The 20,762-nt window shown below is 41.5% G+C and overlaps 1 protein-coding gene and 1 long non-coding RNA gene across 3 annotated transcripts; one reads left to right on the plus strand and one right to left on the minus strand.

Moving 5' to 3' along the window:
- The first annotated feature begins 1,201 nt into the window (after positions 1-1,201).
- wfikkn2b (WAP, follistatin/kazal, immunoglobulin, kunitz and netrin domain containing 2b) lies at positions 1,202-19,646 on the plus strand. Of its 2 annotated transcripts, XR_004655145.1 has the most exons (3): positions 1,202-1,213; positions 12,674-12,679; positions 19,564-19,646. XR_004655145.1 is itself a non-coding variant. In XM_034861343.1 (2 exons), the coding sequence occupies exons 1-2, from the start codon at positions 1,772-1,774 to the stop codon at positions 3,734-3,736; spliced, it is 1,743 nt and encodes a 580-aa protein (XP_034717234.1). In that variant the 5' UTR covers positions 1,367-1,771; the 3' UTR covers positions 3,737-4,318. The 2 variants fall into 2 exon arrangements, 1 of the variants encoding a protein (XP_034717234.1); XM_034861343.1 differs by lacking the exons at positions 1,202-1,213; positions 12,674-12,679; positions 19,564-19,646 and adding exons at positions 1,367-1,957; positions 2,180-4,318.
- Positions 9,058-18,494, minus strand: LOC117937443. The gene is made up of 3 exons (XR_004655159.1): positions 18,483-18,494; positions 15,420-15,423; positions 9,058-9,129 (listed from the first exon to the last, which is right to left on the minus strand). It is a non-coding gene; the product is annotated as an uncharacterized LOC117937443 (long non-coding RNA).
- Positions 19,647-20,762: the final 1,116 nt, after the last annotated feature.

Raw genomic sequence — 20,762 nt, forward strand, 5'->3', positions numbered from 1 at the left:
CCATTTTTCTGGAATGTATGCATCTTGAGATTTCCATAAATCCACACAAAGTGGTTGTATTGTCACAACTAAGCCTTATTACAAATACATGCTTTGTAGAATGTAAAGCATGAAGAGTGTTAGGTTTAAGTCCATGGCTGAATGTTGAAAGGATGGAAATAGTCGTGCAGAAGCAGTCACGTTTCACACGTAGTACTGTTGGACAGAAAAAACTCTTAATCAATTTAACGTTTACTGTACTGTACATGCAATGTGTTACAATGTTGTAAACCTTTTTGTCTTTGTAATACTTCTTTTATTGTGAGCTGGGTTTTAAACAGTGAATTTCAGACTGTAATTAACAATAATTCCAACTTTTTACACTGTACAAGAAGATGAATACGCGTAAGGTAAATGCTACAATTAGTTATTAGTAATTAGTCTATTACTGTGGCCGAGAAAGCTCTAAATTCTCCAAATTCCATGCAGTCAGATTTAAATAGATTACATTTATTTTTGTCATCAAACTAAGGTAATGCACCAAACTGAGGAGAATAAATCTGTTATGTCTTTATAATATGTCAAACCTGAATGAAATTGACTCTGTATTTTTTATTGTTGATCACAGTTCAAAAATGATTATTTTCCAATTTTTTATTTCCTTTCCTTGTTTTATTAAATGTATTATGTGAAAGAATGTGCCTCGACATAATACTAACAGCACCAAAAGTACCAATCTCCGAATGTTTGGTTGAGCACATCCTCACAGATTCCCTGTGGGATAAAAAGTACATGTATCACAAAAAATATGTGTATTTTTGCAAGAGCCTGTTGTGTGTAATAAAACAGATCCAAAATCAATATCATCTCTCCACAGATGTTGGTATAAAGATCATACAGACTTTACTCTGTAAGAAGATCCTGCACCTCTGAAGGGTTTATCCAGTAATGGATTCTGTTGCATCATGATGTGAACAGATGTGTTGAAATGATGAGACTTCAAAAAAATAAGGAAATAATCTCTTTTTATTATTTAATGGATAAGATTTAAAACATGAGTGATGTTCTAAAAAGTTTCAGGTAAGTCCAAATATTTTGATTCACATATTTACGTAATCAGAAGTCAGAAGTAGCATAGGAATAATGTACCTTCATAGTCAGTATGTATTAAAACCAAAATACAGTTAATGTGCGTACATGTACAGCTTTATTTCAGTTAACTATCAATCATGAGGTATTCAAAATTCAAACGTTCTCAGGTTATGTTAACGGCTTATGTAGCCTAGTTTTAGTTCGTGCAATTAAAATAATAACTTATGTATATGTTTTTAAAGCAACGAAGCCTGAGTCCCTTCTCTCTGTGCGTAATTACGCACAGCGCGCTTTGGCGCCGCTTGAGCCCGCAAAGGGTTAAACGGGGTTACCAGCGATCCTTTCAACAGGCAGGTGCCCCGCCAGTCCCAGCCCAAAGCATACCACCGACTTAAAAAAAAAAAAAAAAAAAAAGGTTCTTTCAACATCTCAGGAGCAACTCATAACTGTCATGTTGCGAGGAACTTCGCGAGTCATGGTAATGATGGCTGCGGCGCGTTAGTATAAATAGATCATATCCGCTGTGGAAGAGGGATATCAAACTGGACAAATCAGCTGACACATCGTCCCGACTCGCGGACTCACCTACTTTTATAGGCTATTCAGAGAAGTGGAGTTTGCGTAGTGCTGGATCACAGAAATCTTAAACTTAAAAAAAAAAAAATCTTCAGCACTTGTTGAGTTGTGTTTCGCTCTGGAGATGTGGTGGATGCTGTTTCCACGGTGGATCTGGTTCCTGGCGTGTTTGTCAGTATGGATGGAGCACCAGGTCGGAGTTTTGCCCCACATCACCTATTCACACCCGGGGATCTGCCCCAATGAGATGAACCCCAACCTGTGGGTGGATGCCATGAGCACGTGCACACGAGAGTGTGAATCTGATCAGGTAACTAAAGTAACCTTTTCTTCTGAACTGCTAGATTTAGTTATTTTGCAGTTCCTTTATTATATAAATTATATTCTATGTGTTTATATTCAGTTGATGCTCTCAATTCTCATTAATCTCTATTCTGCTTTTTTAAATTTTTTTTATCATTGTTTACTATGAAAATGCTTCCCAGATACCTGCAGCCCCTTGCATCTGTAACTTTCTCTTCTCCTCTTACAGGAGTGTGAGTCCTTTGAGAAGTGTTGCCAAAATGTGTGTGGGAATCGGAGTTGTGTGGCGGCCCGTTACCTGCACAAGGAGAAGGGCCCCATGGGAATGCCCAAGGAAGCCACCTGCACCAGTTTCATGTGCACCCAGCAGGGCTCTGAGTGCGACATCTGGGACGGCCAGCCCATGTGTAAGTGCCGGGATCGCTGCGAGAGGGAGCCGCACTTCACCTGCGCGTCTGATGGCATGACCTACTACAACAAGTGCTACATGGACGCCGAGGCCTGCTCCAAGGGCATCACCCTGGCTGTTGTCACCTGCCGCTTCCACCTCACCTGGCCCAACACCAGCCCCTCGCTGCCCCAGGCCACCACTCTTCGCCCGACCACCGCTCCTCTTCAGGCGACTATCCCCCCTCCCACTGAGCCTCAGACACCCTTCGTGGTCAGCATCCCTGCTCACCAGACTGTTAACGTGGGTGACACAGCCAGCTTCCTGTGTGACGTGACGGGTCGACCCCGGCCTGACATCACCTGGGAGAAGCAGCAGCCGGAGGGGGTGGAGAGGGTCGCCATGAGGCCTAATCACATGCGAGTGAACATGGTGGTCACTAACATCGGTCAGCTGGTCATCTACAATGCCCAGCCGCATGATTCGGGCATCTACACCTGCACCGCTCAGAACCCATCTGGCTCAGTGCAGGCCAACCACCCACTGACTGTGCTTCCCACGGAGCCACCCAAGACCCCAGAGCCCGAGAACGTGACCCGCTGCCTGCCTGACGAGTGTCTGAAGCCCCCTGACAACCCAGAGGACTGCGGTAGCGAAATGGAAAAAGTCAGCTGGTACTACGAGCCGAAGACCAACAACTGCTTCTCCTTTACCCACTGCCACATCAACAGCAACAGCCAGCAGCCCAGGAAGGTGTTCGAGTCGTATGACGAGTGCATGCAGTGCTGCGGTCCCGAGCTTTCAGGCCCCTGCGGGCTCCCCAGCCTGCAGGGCCCTTGTAAGTCCTACGAGCCACGCTGGGCCTACAGCAGAACCCTGCGGCAGTGTCAGTCCTTTATCTACGGGGGGTGTGAGGGCAACGACAACAACTTTGAATCTAAAGAAGCCTGCGAGGAGATTTGCCCCTACCCGAAAAATCACCACTGCAAGGCCTGCAAACCGAGAGGCAAGATGGTGACGAGCTTCTGCCGAAGCGACTTTGTCGTCCTGGGCCGAATGACGGAGCTCACAGAGGAGAAGGACTCGGGCCACGCCCTGGTGACTGTGGAAGAGATCCTGAAGGATGAGAAGATGGGTCTCCGTTTCTTTGGCAAGGAGCCTCTGGAGGTCACGTTCCTCAACATGGACTGGAATTGCCCGTGCCCGAACATCACAGGTGCTGCTGCTGAGGGACAGGTCATCATCATGGGCAACGTGAGCGACGGCATGGCCGTCCTTCAGCCGGAGAGCTACGTGGGGGCGTCCAGCCCTCGCCGTGTACGGAAGCTGAAGGAGGTCATCTCCAAAAACACGTGTGACATTCTCAAAGCGATCACCAACAGCCCTCAAAAGGGTTAGGATTAGGGATATGATGTGTACATAAAGTATAAACTGCCTTCTGAACATTAATCGCAGTAACTTTACAATTTTAGGACCATTGTTGCTACATTTAATGGATTTATTTCTGTTTTTGAGTGCAATGAGGACCCCTGTTACATGACATTTTGTCTTTGAATTTTTCTGTTATGGTGCGGCCATTGGTGTTGATAATTGAAAAACCATGTTTGTCATCCATCATGATGCTCTTGCTGCCTTAATCCCCCAGACTCCGACTTCCCTCATGCCCTCTTTTGCCTCCAGCAGAAATGGAGGTTGCAGACTTGCATTGAAACACAAAACAGACAATATTGACTTTATTTTTCTATGTGCATAATTTAATGTTTTGATTACTTTATTATGTCGTATTTCCAACCTGGCACCTCTAATATCTGAACACACTTACTTTATACATGTACCCCTAATTTCTCAGTTTCCATGTTGTATACATGCGTTCATATAACTGTGCAGGGTTTTTCATATACAGTATGACAAGGTAGATTTGGTCCTTCCAAATGAGTTGTAATATATTTTTCAATCATTTATTTTGTATCTTCTTGCTATTACTTTGTTACTTCTTGCTATTACTTTACTTTTATCATGTTTTTGTACTACATTCTTTCTAAAAAAAAATAAAGCTGCATTTTGTATAATTTTGCAAAGAAAATAAAGATTTGGGATTTTTCATCAGTCTCTTTTCATTGATATTTTTCATATTTATGTACTATTGAATGGACTGAATTTTATCTTTTGAAGCCTATAAGACACAACGACTGTGTCGAAGTTACGTTTTTAAGTGGGATATTTAGTGAAGAGGGGGGACAGAGTGACTGGACCCGTGTGGTTACTCTGAAAGGATGTGATATAACCCCAAAACAGAACTCATCCACTATAAAGACCCATGTGGCATTGTAAAAACTTCACCCTATTTTGCTTTGCCTCCCCGATCCCGTCTAATTGGGGAAGGAGCCCAAGCTGTAAACCTCAGATCCAATCCCATGCTAGAGTTATGTGTTTCATCCCGTGCCAGCAGGCGTCTCCAGGTTACTGGGAACAGGCCTTGGTGGGCTTCGACGAGGGTGTTCTACTTCCCCAGATGAGATTCTGTTTCTCCCATCCAGAGCGATGAGGGAGGCAGGATATCAGCCCATGTACGATGTTCCTTTACTGGCTAAAACCACCAGGGAGCTGAGACCTGCACTTCAGCAGCTGTCGAGACTCTGGAGCAGAGACATATTAGATCTGCAGCACCTTGGATCACATCTCAAAGCAATATAAACAAAGTTCTCAACGCAAACCCACAAACAGACGTTTCGACACACTGTTTCAAAATCACACACTTCTTATTTTTCCCTCACAGGTATGGAGCTAGAAGAATAAAAAAGAACTAAGATCTCAAAGTCTGAGGTCAATGGGTTGGACTGGTTCATTCACACACCGTAGGTAGATACTGTTGAAGGTTTCATTTGGGATTATCTACAGCTGATTTCAAAATGCTGCTTTAAAAATGTGATTTTGATCAAATAAAATCCAGTCTTTTTAAATAGCTGAAAGGAAAAGCACGCTGCAGGGTTATTCAGAGACTGGGGCAGTGGTGTCCAGCCTCAGGGTCACAAGATGATTTGTTCCTTCCTTACTCCACTTATGCATATGCATATACAAAGGTCTTTTTTTTATTTTTTATTTATACGTCTGAAAATCTGTGGATGTTCATGTATACGTCTGTAAATTCCAGGCTGTACTGGTGCGTGCTTGTGTCCTTACAGGCATCCAATCCGATCCAATTCTAGTGTATAATAAAGCACGTTTAAAAACAACAGTTGACCACGGTGCTGTACAATCACAGATATAAAAAAACAAACATAAAAAGATCGGTTTGAAAGACAAAATGACAATAATACGGAAAGGCAACTGTGTGTTAAATGGAGGAGGGAGGTTGGGGGGGTTATCAATCCTAAAATGTACTGGGAGCCCGTGGTGGGAGGCCAGTACAGGGGAAATGTGCTCCCGTCTGCATGTTACTGTTAAAAGAGGGAGGCCTACAGTACACCAACATACAGAACAATACAGTCATATAAAAGCATGTAGTACTCTTTTAAAATGAATCAAAGATTTTCAAAAAAGGGCTTGACTTTAGTGGGATCATCATAGTGTTTATCTACTTGTCCAATTTAACTTAGACTTAGACTTATCTTTATTAAGGAAATTAAAGTTACCAGCACCGACCATGGGCCGCACTAAGTGTCGGACAGAGCTATGGTGCCGCTGAAAAATGGCCTCAGGAAGGAACTTGTTTTGATCCAGAGGTCGTTTTAGTTGTTTTTTTGACAGAAAACACCAATTGGACCGATAGTCTAGCTTTAACAGTAGAGTTCACGTATGGTTCCAGGGGACACAGGATCCTTTAGGGTGCATCCCAGGCACCACCTGGTCCAAATATCAGAACTTCAATTTTTGCTTGGCTAGAAAGTGTATGAATGATGAAATCCAAACACTAGTAGTAAATAGCACCATCAGAATTTTGACTCAATACTAAAGAATAATGAGGTAAAAAGTCAAAATTTTAACTTACTATCTCATAATTTAGTATCAAATCTAATATAAACTTAGTCTACATCCATGACATTCCACTTCTGGGATTGCTCCGGTGTTGCTAGAAATTCCACCGGCTCACGCTCTTTTCGGTTTCCTTCCGCTTTCTTCGTGTCGGCGTTCTAACCTCCAGTGGATTTCTGAGGACTATGGGTACCTGGTCCTCAGATCTCTGCAGGGTAAATCCAGACTGCTAGCTAGACTATCTGTCCAATCAGAGTTTTCTGTTAAAAAAACAGCTAAAATAACCTTTGAACGTACGTGTTCCAACAAAACAAGCTCCTTCCTGAGGCTATTTTTCAGCGGCACCGTAGCTCTGTCCGGCCCATGGCTATTGTGATTGGTTTAAAGAACAGCCATTAAACCAAAGCGTGTTTTTGCAGGGTGGACTAGCCAGACCCTCATCCGCAGCACAGTGGAGGAAGGTCTTGCAATGCGGGACTATTATAAACTTGACTTACCATAATAATAGTAATAACTTTTATTTATAAAGAGCCTTTCCTGAAACCCAAGGACACTATAAAGAATTACAGTAGCCAAGCTAAGAGAGGTTGTAGGCTGTTGAAAACAGGTGGTGTTTCAGCAGTCTATAAAAAAAATGTCCAGGTATGTTGGATGGAGGTTTGTCCCAGAGGGGTGGGGCTCTGTCTCCAAAGGTGTCTGGTGTGGGGGATGGAGAGCAGGTCAGCATCTGAGGACTGCAGGTTTCGGGGTGGGGTGTATAGATGGAGAAGGTCAGGATGGATGGAGGAGGATTTGGATGGAGGATTTGATATGTGAGGCGACACATCAGTCATAATTTAGCTGAATGGGTTAAGAGGAAAGAGTTGTATTTGTATTTACAATATGATGTAATATCGCTTATCAACACATTTGTGTGGTGTGTTAAAGTTAACTGTTCTGCATCTACTGTATCTGAAAAAATGAATAAGTAATAATGGCAAAAAAAGAAAGTTTAAGGCTTGTACAAAAATTCTTAGTGGATACTATTACTGGATACTTTTACCTCTTCAGACCATAATACTTCAATCTATTATTTTTGGTTAAACTCTCAATTCATGTCATACTTTTTAAAATGATTTTGTAAGCGTTGAATGCATTTATTACATAGGGAGACAACGTAATAAGGAAGACAGTCTAATAATATTTGATTATGATGATTACAAATGGTCATTTAGAACTACAAGTAATGGACATAGGCTAATTTAGACTCAAGTTAGCCATTTTTTTACTATTTTTTAATTTTTTTACTCTAGAAGGAACCCCTTGAGAGGAATCATCTAATTTGTGAGGTTCTCCTGAAAACAATTAAACAGTAAATACAAAAAACAAAATGCATTCACACACACACACAGCACTTCAAAGCCTGACTACTCCAACCTCACACACACACACACGTACACACATACATGAATAAAATACATACATGCACACATACACATATACAGATCCATACATACATACATACATATATACATCCATCCATCCATCCATACATACTTGATACATACTAAAATAAAATGTAGAATCATCAGTGAGATTTTCATTATGGAGTCTAATGTGAGAAAATTTGTTTTTGGGGTTACTTTTTGGGGTTATGAAAAAACTTATTTAAACAGTCTTTGTAGTACTTAGATTTAGCATTTCTGATTTTGGCCTTACATGTATTTACTAAAAGTTCATATGAATTCCAGTCATCAGAGTCCTTTTATAAGCAAAATACTTCCCAGGCCTTGTCTCTCTAGCTAAAAAAGACTATTAAGATCATTATTAATCCATGGTAAGACTACCCTTTACCTTAATTGATTTTCAAGGACACATGTCTATTAATGACAATCAGTCAGCTCAGTATTAAAAAAGTTCCAAGCATCTTCAACAGAGGGTAATAACTGAAACCTGTCCCAGTTTATGGAAATTAAATCTTGAATTAAACACTCATTATTGATATTTCTACATTGTGTTACCGTAATACATCTTGGAGTCAGGCGAGGCATCCTGATTTTCCAAACACAGAAAATAATGGAGTGATCACTGAGACAATCTTGTAAAAACCCTGATTTTAGGATTCTGTCAGGGTGGGTGACAAGATTCCGGTCTTGCAGACCCTTGGACTTGTAATAAACTCTAGTAGGCTCATTGATAAGTTGATGTAAGTTAATGCTACCGACTAGGTTCCGGTACCGACGTAACTTCTAGGAAAGGCCCGCCCTTCAATAGCATTCACACACTACTATTGGCCAGGCGTCCGTGCTTACGCAAGGTAATGTAACCCGGTTTTTTCAGGTCCTATCCTCTGACCAATCAGCTATTCTAACCTTGACCCCTTAAGGTCAATGCCTAACCCCAACCAATCGAGCTGCTTTGTAGGGCGGGCCTTTCCTGGAAGTAGAAAGTTCCATAATAACAAGTCTTTTGCGGAAAGGGGCATGTCTTTGATTTTCTAAGATGTTGTTTAAATCTAAGAGTAGATTATTTTCAATGAACATTTTCTTTCATGAATTCACAGTCTCTGAACAATATCAGTAGTGGAGTTTGGAGATTTGATCGAATTTTTTAAAGTAAATTTGCTTGGCAGCAGTTCTGAAATGACTCTCTCTGATCTCCAGCTGAAAGCAAATGAATCTGTCTATGCACTCTTGATTTCTTCATTTTCATGTCTTGAACTTAAACTGAACTGTTTGTTCAAGACTTGTCTTGTTTTGGATTTGTAATTCCCAGCTGTTCTATGGAAACTCAAGTCGGCTATTGAGGTTTGGCAAAATCTAGAGGATAAGCTAAATGCACTGTGTTTATATAGTGCTTTTCTAGTCTCAACGACTACTCAAAGCGCTTTTACATAGTACAGGAACCATTCACCAAAAATTTTCACCCGATTTTCTAACGTGATCTTACGTGACCGTTTCACGAACTTCCATGACAGTGCGCTGCTCTGGGGGACGCAACAATGGGGAAATGAAACGCCACATGCAGGCAACAACAACGGGACAGGTTGTGGTTTAGGAAGAGAATACCGCGTAAACGAACTGCAATATTGCAATGTTAGGCTTAGGGTTAGGGTTAGGGTCCGGGGTGAAAGTCCTGTGCTGTTTGACCCATCAACCACCCGACTAACCTTTCTGTGTGGATGTTCGGCTTTTCAATACTACTCAGTACCGTAATCGTCCTGTGACCATGAAATAGGCTTCCCATCGAAATACTTCGAAATTCGTAAACAACCCACAAAAATAACAACATTAACAAGACCTGTACACAAATCAATAGATTAAATAACGTGACCATTTCACGAACTGCCATGAGACGGGGCTGTTATTTCCATATAACTTTTCTTCAAAGCCCCAGGGAGCCACTGGAGAAGGACTAAAGAGCTGCATGGGGCTCTGGAGCCACAGGTTGCTTACCTCTGGTTTAACCCTTTAGATACAGTCCAGATATGCCCCCTTTGCAACATTTTAAAGGATCAGCCAAAACTGTTTCAACCACAGACTGGTACTTATGAAGAAACCTTTAGTTTCCTAATGGTTGTCAGTGGTACACTCTATTGTCCCTAAAATGTAGCCTGGATTGAGTCCAACTGGTGGATTTTATAGCAATCACAGGTGCAATCTACAGTTCAGCTGAGGGGAACCAAACCCCCTCAAACAACCTCAAATGCCATCAATTATTTTTCTTCTCTTCTGAATTTATGCCCATTTAAAAAAACACCTTTAACCACTTCAATGCATAGTCCGGGGTCTACAAAAGCACAATTTAGTATCAATTAAAATTCACCCTATTCAAAACATGTGTGATCCTTATTTTTCAAGCACGTTTGCGCTTTAATTTGAGTTGGGCCAAGGAAAAGGGTAAAGGAGTTATGCTTTGATATGCTGGGCAAAATGTTCGCTCACATCTTTTTTTCCTCTTCTTCCTCCCAGGCTTTGTTGATTTGATAGGGTCATTGCGTTCACGAGCTCAGTTCACACAAGGCAGGAATGGTTAGTGTGGTCCATGAGAGGCTCAGATGTAGACCTGCACCAGTTAGAGAGGACACAGCAGACAGCAGAGACCAGGACAGTAGAGCCTTTTACACTATGTGCGTAGTTCTATGTAGACCCTCCATGTTGTGGATCCAGCGGAGATTGGACAGTAGCAGCTGTTGAACAGATCAGCTAGCCGGGTGGTTTAAGACCTTTGATTCATGACCTGCATCTGTTATGGCCATATCATTTGGAGTGTCTAATGAAAAGATACAGTAGCCACTCACACGCATTGACCGGAGATGAATGGGATCACATGGCAGTATATCATCCCAGGGCAGCAGCAGCTGAAAGGTTTGATGCTGGTAGGTGGTATCTGCTCTGCTCTGGATGGGGAAAGGATTGAGAAAGGCCTCGAATCCCACTCAGATGGGGCCTTGAGTGAGGCACTTCCCCCTAAACGCTGCTTCGACAAAAGGGACAAACTCTCTGACACTGTTTCTTCGAAACGGCAATCGGTGCAAGGATTGAGTGAAAGCCGGGGAAAGAATTATCCCATAAAAGCATTAATCGAGTGTTGAGTCTCAGAACATAATTGGTTTCTGTGATCAAATGCGATGCCCTTTGTTTGGGTTTCACACATGTGCAAAAGTGGAAATGTATCAATTAAGTAACTTTCAGCTTGGGGCTTCTTTCCCATTTAAACACTTGCTTGTATTTGCAGAGCGGTGCTGCTAACGTGGCTCTGGATTAGAAGAGGTTGAGCCACAGCATCCTCTGGTGTTGGCTGAAACTTGTCTACATAAATAATTAAAGCAGCACATATATCTATTGATAGGAGCTACTGGAGGTGCACTGAGAATGTGCTGCCCACAAACACTGCAGGACATCAGTGTATCAGTCACCAACCTGCCCTAACTGGGAATGTAGGAACTATATGATCAAGATCTATGTTCTTGTAAGCTATTTTATGATTCTTGGTTAGGTTGAGGTTGGTTATTCTGCAGTAAGATCAAAAATATTGATTATTCCTTTTAAATGTTTTAAACTACATCAATAATTACTTTTTGTTGCTGAAAGCGTTGCATACATATTTAATATAGCCTAAGCATGGGAAAACTTTGGTCCATTCTGGATTTTTTTTTTTCGACCAGGAAAACATGAAGCAGCTAGTCAGTATTTCTAATAAGCAGATAAAAATGACTGTGTAACTATGACAAGTTTTACCAACCGCATGGGCTGAAATATGTGCAGAAATTGAACTTGAATCATTTAAATTAGAATTTTTAAACTTGAACAACTGCATTGAAAAACGAAATTTGTATCACATAACTTGAAATTGTATTGTTTAATTTGAATCATTGCATTGAAAAACTGAATCTGATTAGTACAGTTTGAAATTGAATTTATTCATTTGGAACTGAAATCCAATCAAATATGATCATCAATGAAAATTCAACTCTCTATATATCTTCACATTCAGTTCACTCAGAATGAGAATTCTGTTCACAAAATTCATTTTCAAGTTACTGTGACAGACATCCGGGTACTTTTCTATGCTATTGAGATTCAGTTTTTTCAATGCAGTGATTCAACTTAAACTATTCAAATTCCAATTTAAATAATTCAAATTCAGTTTCGGTTGGCACAAATTCTGACTTTCTTCTCAGAATTCTGACTTTATTTTCAGAAATCAGACTTTTTTTAATTCTGAGATTAATGTCAGAATTCTGACTTTATTCTCAGAATTCTGACATTAATCTCAGAATTAAAAAAAGTCTGATTTCTGAGAATAAAGTCAGAATTCTGAGAAGAAGGTCAGAATTCTGACTTTATTCTAATAATTCTGACTTTTTGTAATACTGAGATTGAAGTCAGAATTCTAATATTAAAGTGAGAATTCTGAGAAGAAGGTCAGAATTCTGACTTTATTCTAATAATTCTGACTTTTTGTAATACTGAGATTGAAGTCAGAATTCTGAGATTAAAGTCAGAATTCTGAGAATAAAGTCAGAATTCTGAGAATAAAGTCAGAATTAAGTCAGAATTCTGAGAATATAGTCAGAACTCACGTAATTTTTTCACCAGTGGCCCTTATCCTCTTCCGTAGGATAGACATCTACAGGTCCCGGCTCCCTGGAATCATGTGACCAACTGATGCAGTACACCTTTGACTCCCCTCGAGGGCAGCACAACCTCACGCAATGCATATCACGTTCATGCTGAAGCACAGTGATAGACTCTGTGCTTGCAACATCCTTTCACTTCACATCCTATGTGGTAATGTATTTTCTTATGAACTCATGCAGCATTTAGACTACTTCCGAGCCCAATGGTCTGTTGCCTTATTACTTATTACCCCGCAATGCAGGAACACGTTCAGGAAAAGCAGTGCTGCTCGAGTTTTACTGTCCTCTGGTGGGAAAGTACTGTTATGTAAGGCCTAGATAATTGAGCATGTAATGAAGACACTAAATGGAGCTATCAAATGGACTGCAGGCTTCTGTCCCCCCATCTAGCTTCTAGACTTTTTAAAACTTACCATTTTAAACCAGTTACTGAGCCCTCGGTCACGTCTGTTCCACTGCTGCTCCTGTACTTATGTAATAAAAATGGCTGGGAAAACATATCACCACACACAGACACACAACGCACACTCAGCAGGTTTCACTGCCCGGAGCAAAACAGTGACTGGCTGGAAAATAAGGGGAGGTGGATCATCCTCCCCTCATGAATCTTCATGTCATGTGTTGAAAAGATGACAGAGTGACACTTTCCGAAGCAGTTCCCTGGCCTTGATTGATTGCTCTTGAATATTTCATTGGTGCCATTCTTTTGGAAATTGATCTTAATGCCTTAATTTAAAAAAGAAAAGAAAAATCCAACCTTTTAAGGACACCAATGTTCTTTGTGAATGACTAATGTATTGTAAATAAATAAATGTTCTTCCTTAAAATAGGAATAGCATAAGTATACACCCCCCCATGTTAAATTCCCATAGAGGCAGGCCGATTTTTATTATTAAAGGGCAGTTATTTCACGGATCAGGATACTATGCATCCTGATAAAGTTCCCTTGGCCTTTGGAATTAAAATCCCCCCCCCACATCATCACATACACTTCACCATACATAGAGATTGGCATAGGATACTTTCCATAAAAATCATCTCATCAGGCATTAAAATCAATTTCCAAAATATGTTTTTTTATTCCTCTTTTTAGTCCACTTTAACATGACTTTAGCAAACTTATGAACACAACTGTAAGTTGTTTCCCAAATTTGTTTTTAAGAAAGATCCTAAACAAAGTGTACGTCACATTCATGAAGATGTTCTTAAACCACAGAATTGGCCATGCCTGTGTTCATCAAATGATGAATCCCACTGTCTTTGTTAACTTAATCCTAATTAGCATAGATAAATGCCTCGCCAATTCCCATAAAAGGGCATGAGACTGCAGGGCCGTGTGCACATTCACACTGAAAAGAAAAGCTCAGAGATCAAGAATGGCCAAAAGCACCGAGAGCTGGACTCCGAATTCCAAGTCGCAATTCTTTGAGACTTGACTTCCATCTTACCACCTGACAAGGGTGTTGTAAAAGACACCAACAACACAATACATTGTTTGCTTGTTGTAAATGTGAGCCGTGAGTGTGTTTTTGTGTGTTTTGGGGAGGAGGGGGAGCTGCTCTCCCATAAGTGCTCTCCCATTCCTTGATAGTGTTTTATTTTTGGAACGGCACACAGACTGGTCAAGAATAGAACAGAAGTCAAGTGGAATGGGTTGACAGCCTGGAAGGCGAGTCCCTGTCTGTCTCTCCTTCACTTCCCTCCATCCCTCTTCTCCAGACAGGAAGCGAGCTTGAGTTGCCTGAGTGTGTCTCGTCTAATCACTCACACTGGCTCCCACAGCCACCATGACCTGAATCCATCCCTTCTCCTTCCTTATGCAATCCCTTCATCAGAGGAGAGAGAGAGAGAGAGAGAGAGAGAGTTGTGTGTAGGGTACACTCCACTACACTCAAACAAACATCTATTTTTGGCACAGCAGAGTTGATCCACTTCAATCCAAATCTCTGTGACATAACTTCTGATGGAAGATGATGTAATTGCACAAAGAGAAAGGTTGAATCGAGACAGGATCCTAGATCCTAATTGATACTCCGATTAAGCTCAAATTATTGTTCTCATTGGTTGTCAGTAGTGGTTTACCCAAGTATGCCACTGTACTTATACTGAAGGATTCTTAGGCACTCGTACTTTACATAACAAAGTATTTCCATTTAATGCTGCTTTATAGTTCTACTGTATTACACGACATTTCAGAGAAATGTGTTGTTCTTTTTCTACATTACACTTTTTAAATTTTCTATTTTGATACACCACTTAAGTAGAGGCATGGCCCTGTTCCTACTACCACTTCCTGGGCCAGGAGAACTGGTTCCAAACACGGTGCCGACACTTTGCTGGTCTTGAACCAAGAACGGCTGGTGTCAGTGTGGAGGTCTGAACAAGTCTCAATAAATGAATAAATAAATACATAAATAAATAAGTAAACACAGGAATTAAATAAATGAATAAATGCACGAATGAACAAAAAAATACGTCATTGCTTCAAATTTGTTTCTATCCGTATGTTAATGAGGTAGGCGGTCCTAACCTCAGGTTAAAGCATGATTGGCTACAGGAGTGAGCTCGGTTCGGGTCAGCTACTTTTTGCCTTATGTGACACTGCAGATTGCAAAGAGGAGGATGGAGGATTTTCTCCTCTCTTCCTCTGATTTAGGAGAGTGTTTACCCAAAGAGCCTGTACTGCAAAAAATACATATCTTAACAAGTAATTTAATCTTGTATTGAGGCTTCAAATCTCCTGTCAGCTTGACTGGAAACAGTTGAACACAAACCCTCTTTCTTGATGCTAGAATTTTACATGCATTAAATGGAAAGATGTCGGGGGGGGGGGGGGGGGGGGGGGGGGGGGGGGGGGGGGCTGCCCATGGAAAGGCCCCCCGAGCAAATGGGGGTCCCGTGCCTTGCTCAAGGGCAACTTGGCAGTACCCAGGAGGTGACCTGGCACCTCTCCAGCTACCAGTCCACCTCCGTACTTTGGTTCCCAACCCAACTCCTTGCGGACTGAGCTACCGCCACATCATATATGGACATTGTCTCTCTGACATTACCCATTGGGTTCTAAATGAAGCTCAAAGGGGGGCAGCTCCCGGTTGCTGAGACCGTCGCCATCTTGGCAGTGCCTGACGTTAGCTTAAACCTCTGGGCCACAGAGCCAAAACCCCACCCTAATGACTGCTTAGTGACAGATGTGTTGACAAAATAAAAACAAAGCTGATCTCAAGGATTACTATTGTCAATTCTTAGCGCATGTGTTAAGAGTGTATGTGTGTGTGTACTACAGGGGTTCTGTTTTGTCTTTATGTCCCTGGTGCCAGTCTTCAGGCTTGGCACAGGAGACAGTGTTCACCTCACATGACACCTCTTCTCCCATCTCTATTTCCAGAGGACAAGTGAAAGGTATGGTATGGAGGGACAAAAGATGAGTAGAGAGAGAGTGAGAGAAAGAGAGAGAGGAGCCTGTATGGGTGGAGCAGAGGTGGGGCACAGAAACCATTAAGGGACTGCAGAAAACCATGAAAGGACTCAGGTCAGGTCTAAGGTACAGGGGCTGGAGGAGAGGAAAGACGTGAGCAGACAGCGGGACAAGACAGGAAGTTGAGGACACTGGAGGAGTATCAGTGGCAGTAGGAGTTGGGGGGTGGGGGTAAAGGGGGGTCACAAGGGTAGATCAGGTTAGGGTGAGGACAGAGAACAGGGGGGACGTGTCCACAAAGTACATAGCTGCAAGCCTACTCCAACACTTGGATGCAGCCCAGGAAAACTGTGCCTGGGTACATCGTGTTCACTCTCCCATTTCTCCCTTTCAGTCCCTCTCTCACACACTCAGCATGCACACACACAAACACACACACACACACACACACACACACACACACAGGCCAGTACACCAACATACCAACACTTGTTCGGAAGTATAGCTGAAACATATTGACACAAATAACAGCCTAAACGCAGAAAACAATCTGTTAAGCCTCTCTCTCTCACACAAGCACACACACTTAAACACACACACACACACACACACACACGGGACAGACACTGTGAGTGTTTACCTCATGTAAACTTCAATCAGGAACAAAAGCCATGTCAGATTCAAAGTATTTCAAGTATTTCTAAAGCTAATCCTCGATTTGGTCATACACATCACAAGATTTTTATTTGATAATTGGTAATGTAACAGATTATAGTTTTAGCACTGTGGGAAATTTTCCTGTAATCCTGCCTGTCACATAAAGAAGCCCTGAAGTGTGGATCCGGCATACGTAGAAATCTTTTATTTTAGCCTACATTCATTGATTGATTAATTGACCAAAACTACATTCTTCCAAATGATAAAGGAGTTGAATTAACTACACAATATAACCTTCATGGAGGATTTACAGTAGGACTGTAGTAGATTGCATCCATTTGGATCATGATAAATTGACAACTGAGTGTATGAGCAAACAAACTTGGGAACCCATTGGGTGCTGATTAGGGGCCAACTGCTCACGTTTGTCCCAGGCCTAGGAGGTAGGAGGAAAACTACACCTCAACACTCTACACTCGCACTGATGTGCCGAAGGTGAGGCTCCAATCTTAGTTTTGGTCGTCAGCCACGGCCTGAGCTGACGCCACGGCAGCTCCACTCGGCTGGAGACCATGCACTTCCCCGGGCCCTCAGGAGCAGCCCGATGAAACTTAAATGAGTGTGTCTTTAAAAAACACTCCGCTCTATTAAAGATTTAATGTGATGCAGCACATCTACTTGACTGGAAAAGCCTCGGCAGCGACGGCAGTGAACTTACTGAGTAGAGGCATTGTGGATCCGCAGGCAGACTTATTCCAGGATGGCTTCTCCGCTCGAATAGCAATGGAGACAGTGTTAAAACAAGATGAGATGAGTCACTGCCTTTTCATGTTTCTGGCCTTGTCTTCTCAAGGTTTAAGTTTCGTCTCTAGAGAACCTGCCATGAATCTCCTCTGACTCTTTTTGCAATTCTCCCATGCATTCATTCCAGCTGAGGCTAATGGCTCAATTATGTATATATATATATATATATATATATATATATATATATATATGTGATGTTTGTGTGTGTTTGGAGGTTATTCCTGATGACATATTGCTACGATCTAATCCTTAAAGGGGTCGCTTCACTCAAATTACAGAAACATATACCAACAATACCATTGAAACCACTTTCTTCCAAAGGCAAAGGGTGTTTTACGTGTCTTTGGAATCTTGACATGATGACTCCACTACATTTGTTTGACCAATGGTTACTTCTTTTAAATAAAGATTTAAAAGTTATAAAGAGCAAATCAGTTCCCATTTGTTAAATCTAGCTCCACCTCAAACAGCCAACAGGAAATCGCTGCTTATTCATTAATACTTCAGTAATTAAAATCCAATAATACACTTAATTTATTAATAATAAATTAGCTTACCTTATTTTAGCTTTTTTTACTGCAGTTTTACTTTTATAGATCTTACTGATAATACTGATTCTTATGTGACTTATTTAAATCAATTCAGTTTTATTTTTAGTGTCAAATCATGAGAGAAGTTATCTCAGAACACTTTGCAGATAGAATAGGTCCAGACCACACTCTGTAATTCACATTTGCATCACCAAATTTATCAACAAATTTATGATCACAGACAACCTCTGTAATGATTACAAATGACTGGAAGTCCATCGGAAGTACTAATTCTGTTTGAATAGAGCTTTTGACCTAGCAATAATAGTAGCAGTTCATGCCATCGAGAAGGACCAGAACAGCAGCTGCAACCACAATCCAGGTGCCACCACAATCCAAGGATATCTTCAAGGCAAGAAAGGAAGCCAATGCTGAGAACCTAAGTTAATAAGTAACATGAATTCATTGGACATGAATAAACAGATGGATAGAGAGGATGTAAAGGACCTAAGCACTTCCTGCAGCACTGTAGAAGTAAGCAAGAAAAGGTTTTGCATATACTGTAGTTTAAGTGAACTGACCCTTTTACAGCTAGTTTATTCTGCATTCATATAGTTACCTTTAATATTAAAATGATGTTATAACAATGTTTTGTAGAATCATGCAACATGCTAGGTGAGTCAAAAACATTTTTTAACCCCCCCCTCCCCCCCCCATCCTCTGCTATATTTGGAATTAACTAGAGGTCTCACTTTAAAAAGTTTAAAGAAAATGTTTGACGTCAATACCTACACGTCACAGCTGGGGAGACACTGGTTGTTTGCACAGTGGTGCTCTCCCCTGCTGTTTCCAATCGTTCAAGTACCGGAGTATTTACACAACCCATCATGACGCTTTTAGTTAGAACTCCAACTGCTGCTTGGCAACAGTCCTCTGCAGGTCCAGATATGGGCCTGCTGTCTGGCTTGATTGGAAGCAATAAAAAGGGGTTACACTGATTGCACCACAAGGGGGATTTTAAATTGACAACAATACTATGCAGTGTAACACCAAAAATAAATCACGGCCTATTTTATTTTTGAATGCTGTCTGTCACAATTTGGGGGTGGAAGCACAGTGGCGGAAAATTCATTCCAACGTTTTCTTTTAAACACCTTCTCCAGCTTATTAGACTGTAACTCACTCTCCACAGCTCTGAACAATAAAGGCCTTGGCATCTAGTTCCCCCTCCTGCTGCGTTCCACCACTTATACTCATTATTTCTCCAATCCTGCGCAGAAATTGGATGGCTATTTCTCCAAATCAGTATGCCCGCTCCTTTTTGACCAAATATACAACGATGCCACCCTTGAGCTCTCTTGCAGCGGATTGATTGTATGAGGGTCTAGAAGAACTGCAGGATAGGCTACGTTGTGTGTATGCATGTGGGTTTTTTGCTTTAAGACTATTTGTTTAGCTTTAACCTGTTGAATGAGAAATTAAGGCTGTCCTAAAAGGCGATTACTGTATCAACACATTGTGATCTGTGCTGCCTTGTGACTTTTACTGCCCTGTGATTTCATTACTGCAGCACTTATCACTTTATCAAATAAAATACCAACGCAGATAGATAAAGTTACATTGCAGGACTAACTGTATGTACCTCTCACCCCTCCCTCTCGAGACTGTGAGTTTCTTGAGCAGCACCATCAGCAGCAGGCTACCGCACCCTCAGTGCAAGAAGGAGCGTTACCGCAGGTCCTCCATTCCAGCGGCAGTCAGACTCTTTAATACAACATCATAATGTAGCACTGTTAGCTATTTCTGCAATATTCTGCACTACTCTTTAATATACATTACTCTGCATCACCTCCACCTCTGCAATATTTCCTTTCCATTCATCCGCACCTTACTCATCGGTACATCTGTGTTAGCACAGGAATTTCCCCCTTGCAGGATCAATAAAGTCTATCTTATCTTATGTGGGTACAGAGCAGAGTCTTAATATTCTCAGGTCAAGAATCTGACTGACTAATTGACTAATATCAGTTTATTTCCAAGGATCAGACCAACTATATTTTCTTTTTAACTGAGTAAATAGCTTGTGAATAAGAGAGAAGCTATGAGTCTTTGGGAAAATTCCTCTGCCAACGGGGAGCTTCCGTCTAATTGGTAATTCTAATCAACCAGTCAGAGCTGGGACTCAAACATCCTCTTACTGCTAGTCTCGAGGCACAGCTACCATGGAACATACCGGCATTGGCTCAATAAACTAACAGGAAAAACTAAAGAAAAAGCCTTGTTTCTCTGTACTGTCAAGTCTGCAAAAAACACTTAATTAAAATTAGCTGAGCTGAAGGACATAATAGGCTTCCTGAAAGCACATCCATCAGAAAAAAGAAGGAATCCTTTAGGGATTGAATGGCAACAGACCAGATGTTATTGTTCTTTATACCAAGATAATGTTGGTATGTATGATCTTAAAAGTATTTTGAATAAAGTCTTACTTTTATTGAAAGTATTGAATTTTGTTTACAAATGTGTTCTTGTGCTATTCATGGAAAAAAAATACCTTAAAGTTAACTAGATGTAATTGCAGGCGCGCCTCTGTCTTCATCTCCCAGAGTTTCTTCCAAAAATGAACGGTATCCACTGAATGACTTCAGTAGATTGCAGCTCTCACATGCGCGATCGCTTCACATGATCCAGTCCACACAGATACTGTAGCATTTAAGTCTAAGATGAGCTAAGCGCTAAAACATCCATGAAGAAAAGAGCTGTGTGGGGACACACGCAACCGTGGAGATGATGGATCCGGGGAGGTCGCAGCTAGCTAACGGGATGGTCCGGAGGCGTTTTCCACATGCCACCCCCCATCCCCCTCAGTTAGTAATCCCACTAGCTGCGTCAGCACTGTTGACCTATTAACACGGATAGTACGTAGCA

This window comes from Etheostoma cragini, chromosome 21, assembly GCF_013103735.1.
Source record: "Etheostoma cragini isolate CJK2018 chromosome 21, CSU_Ecrag_1.0, whole genome shotgun sequence".
In the NCBI taxonomy this organism is placed as follows: Eukaryota; Metazoa; Chordata; class Actinopteri; order Perciformes; family Percidae; genus Etheostoma; species Etheostoma cragini.

Excerpts from the sequence above, each read along its gene's own strand:
- wfikkn2b (XM_034861343.1), top strand. The coding sequence starts at position 1,772 with ATGTGGTGGATGCTGTTTCCACGGTGGATCTGGTTCCTGGCGTGTTTG. Across the intron at positions 1,958-2,179 it reads GAGAGTGTGAATCTGATCAG|GAGTGTGAGTCCTTTGAGAA; the intron begins GTAACTAAAGTA and ends CTCCTCTTACAG.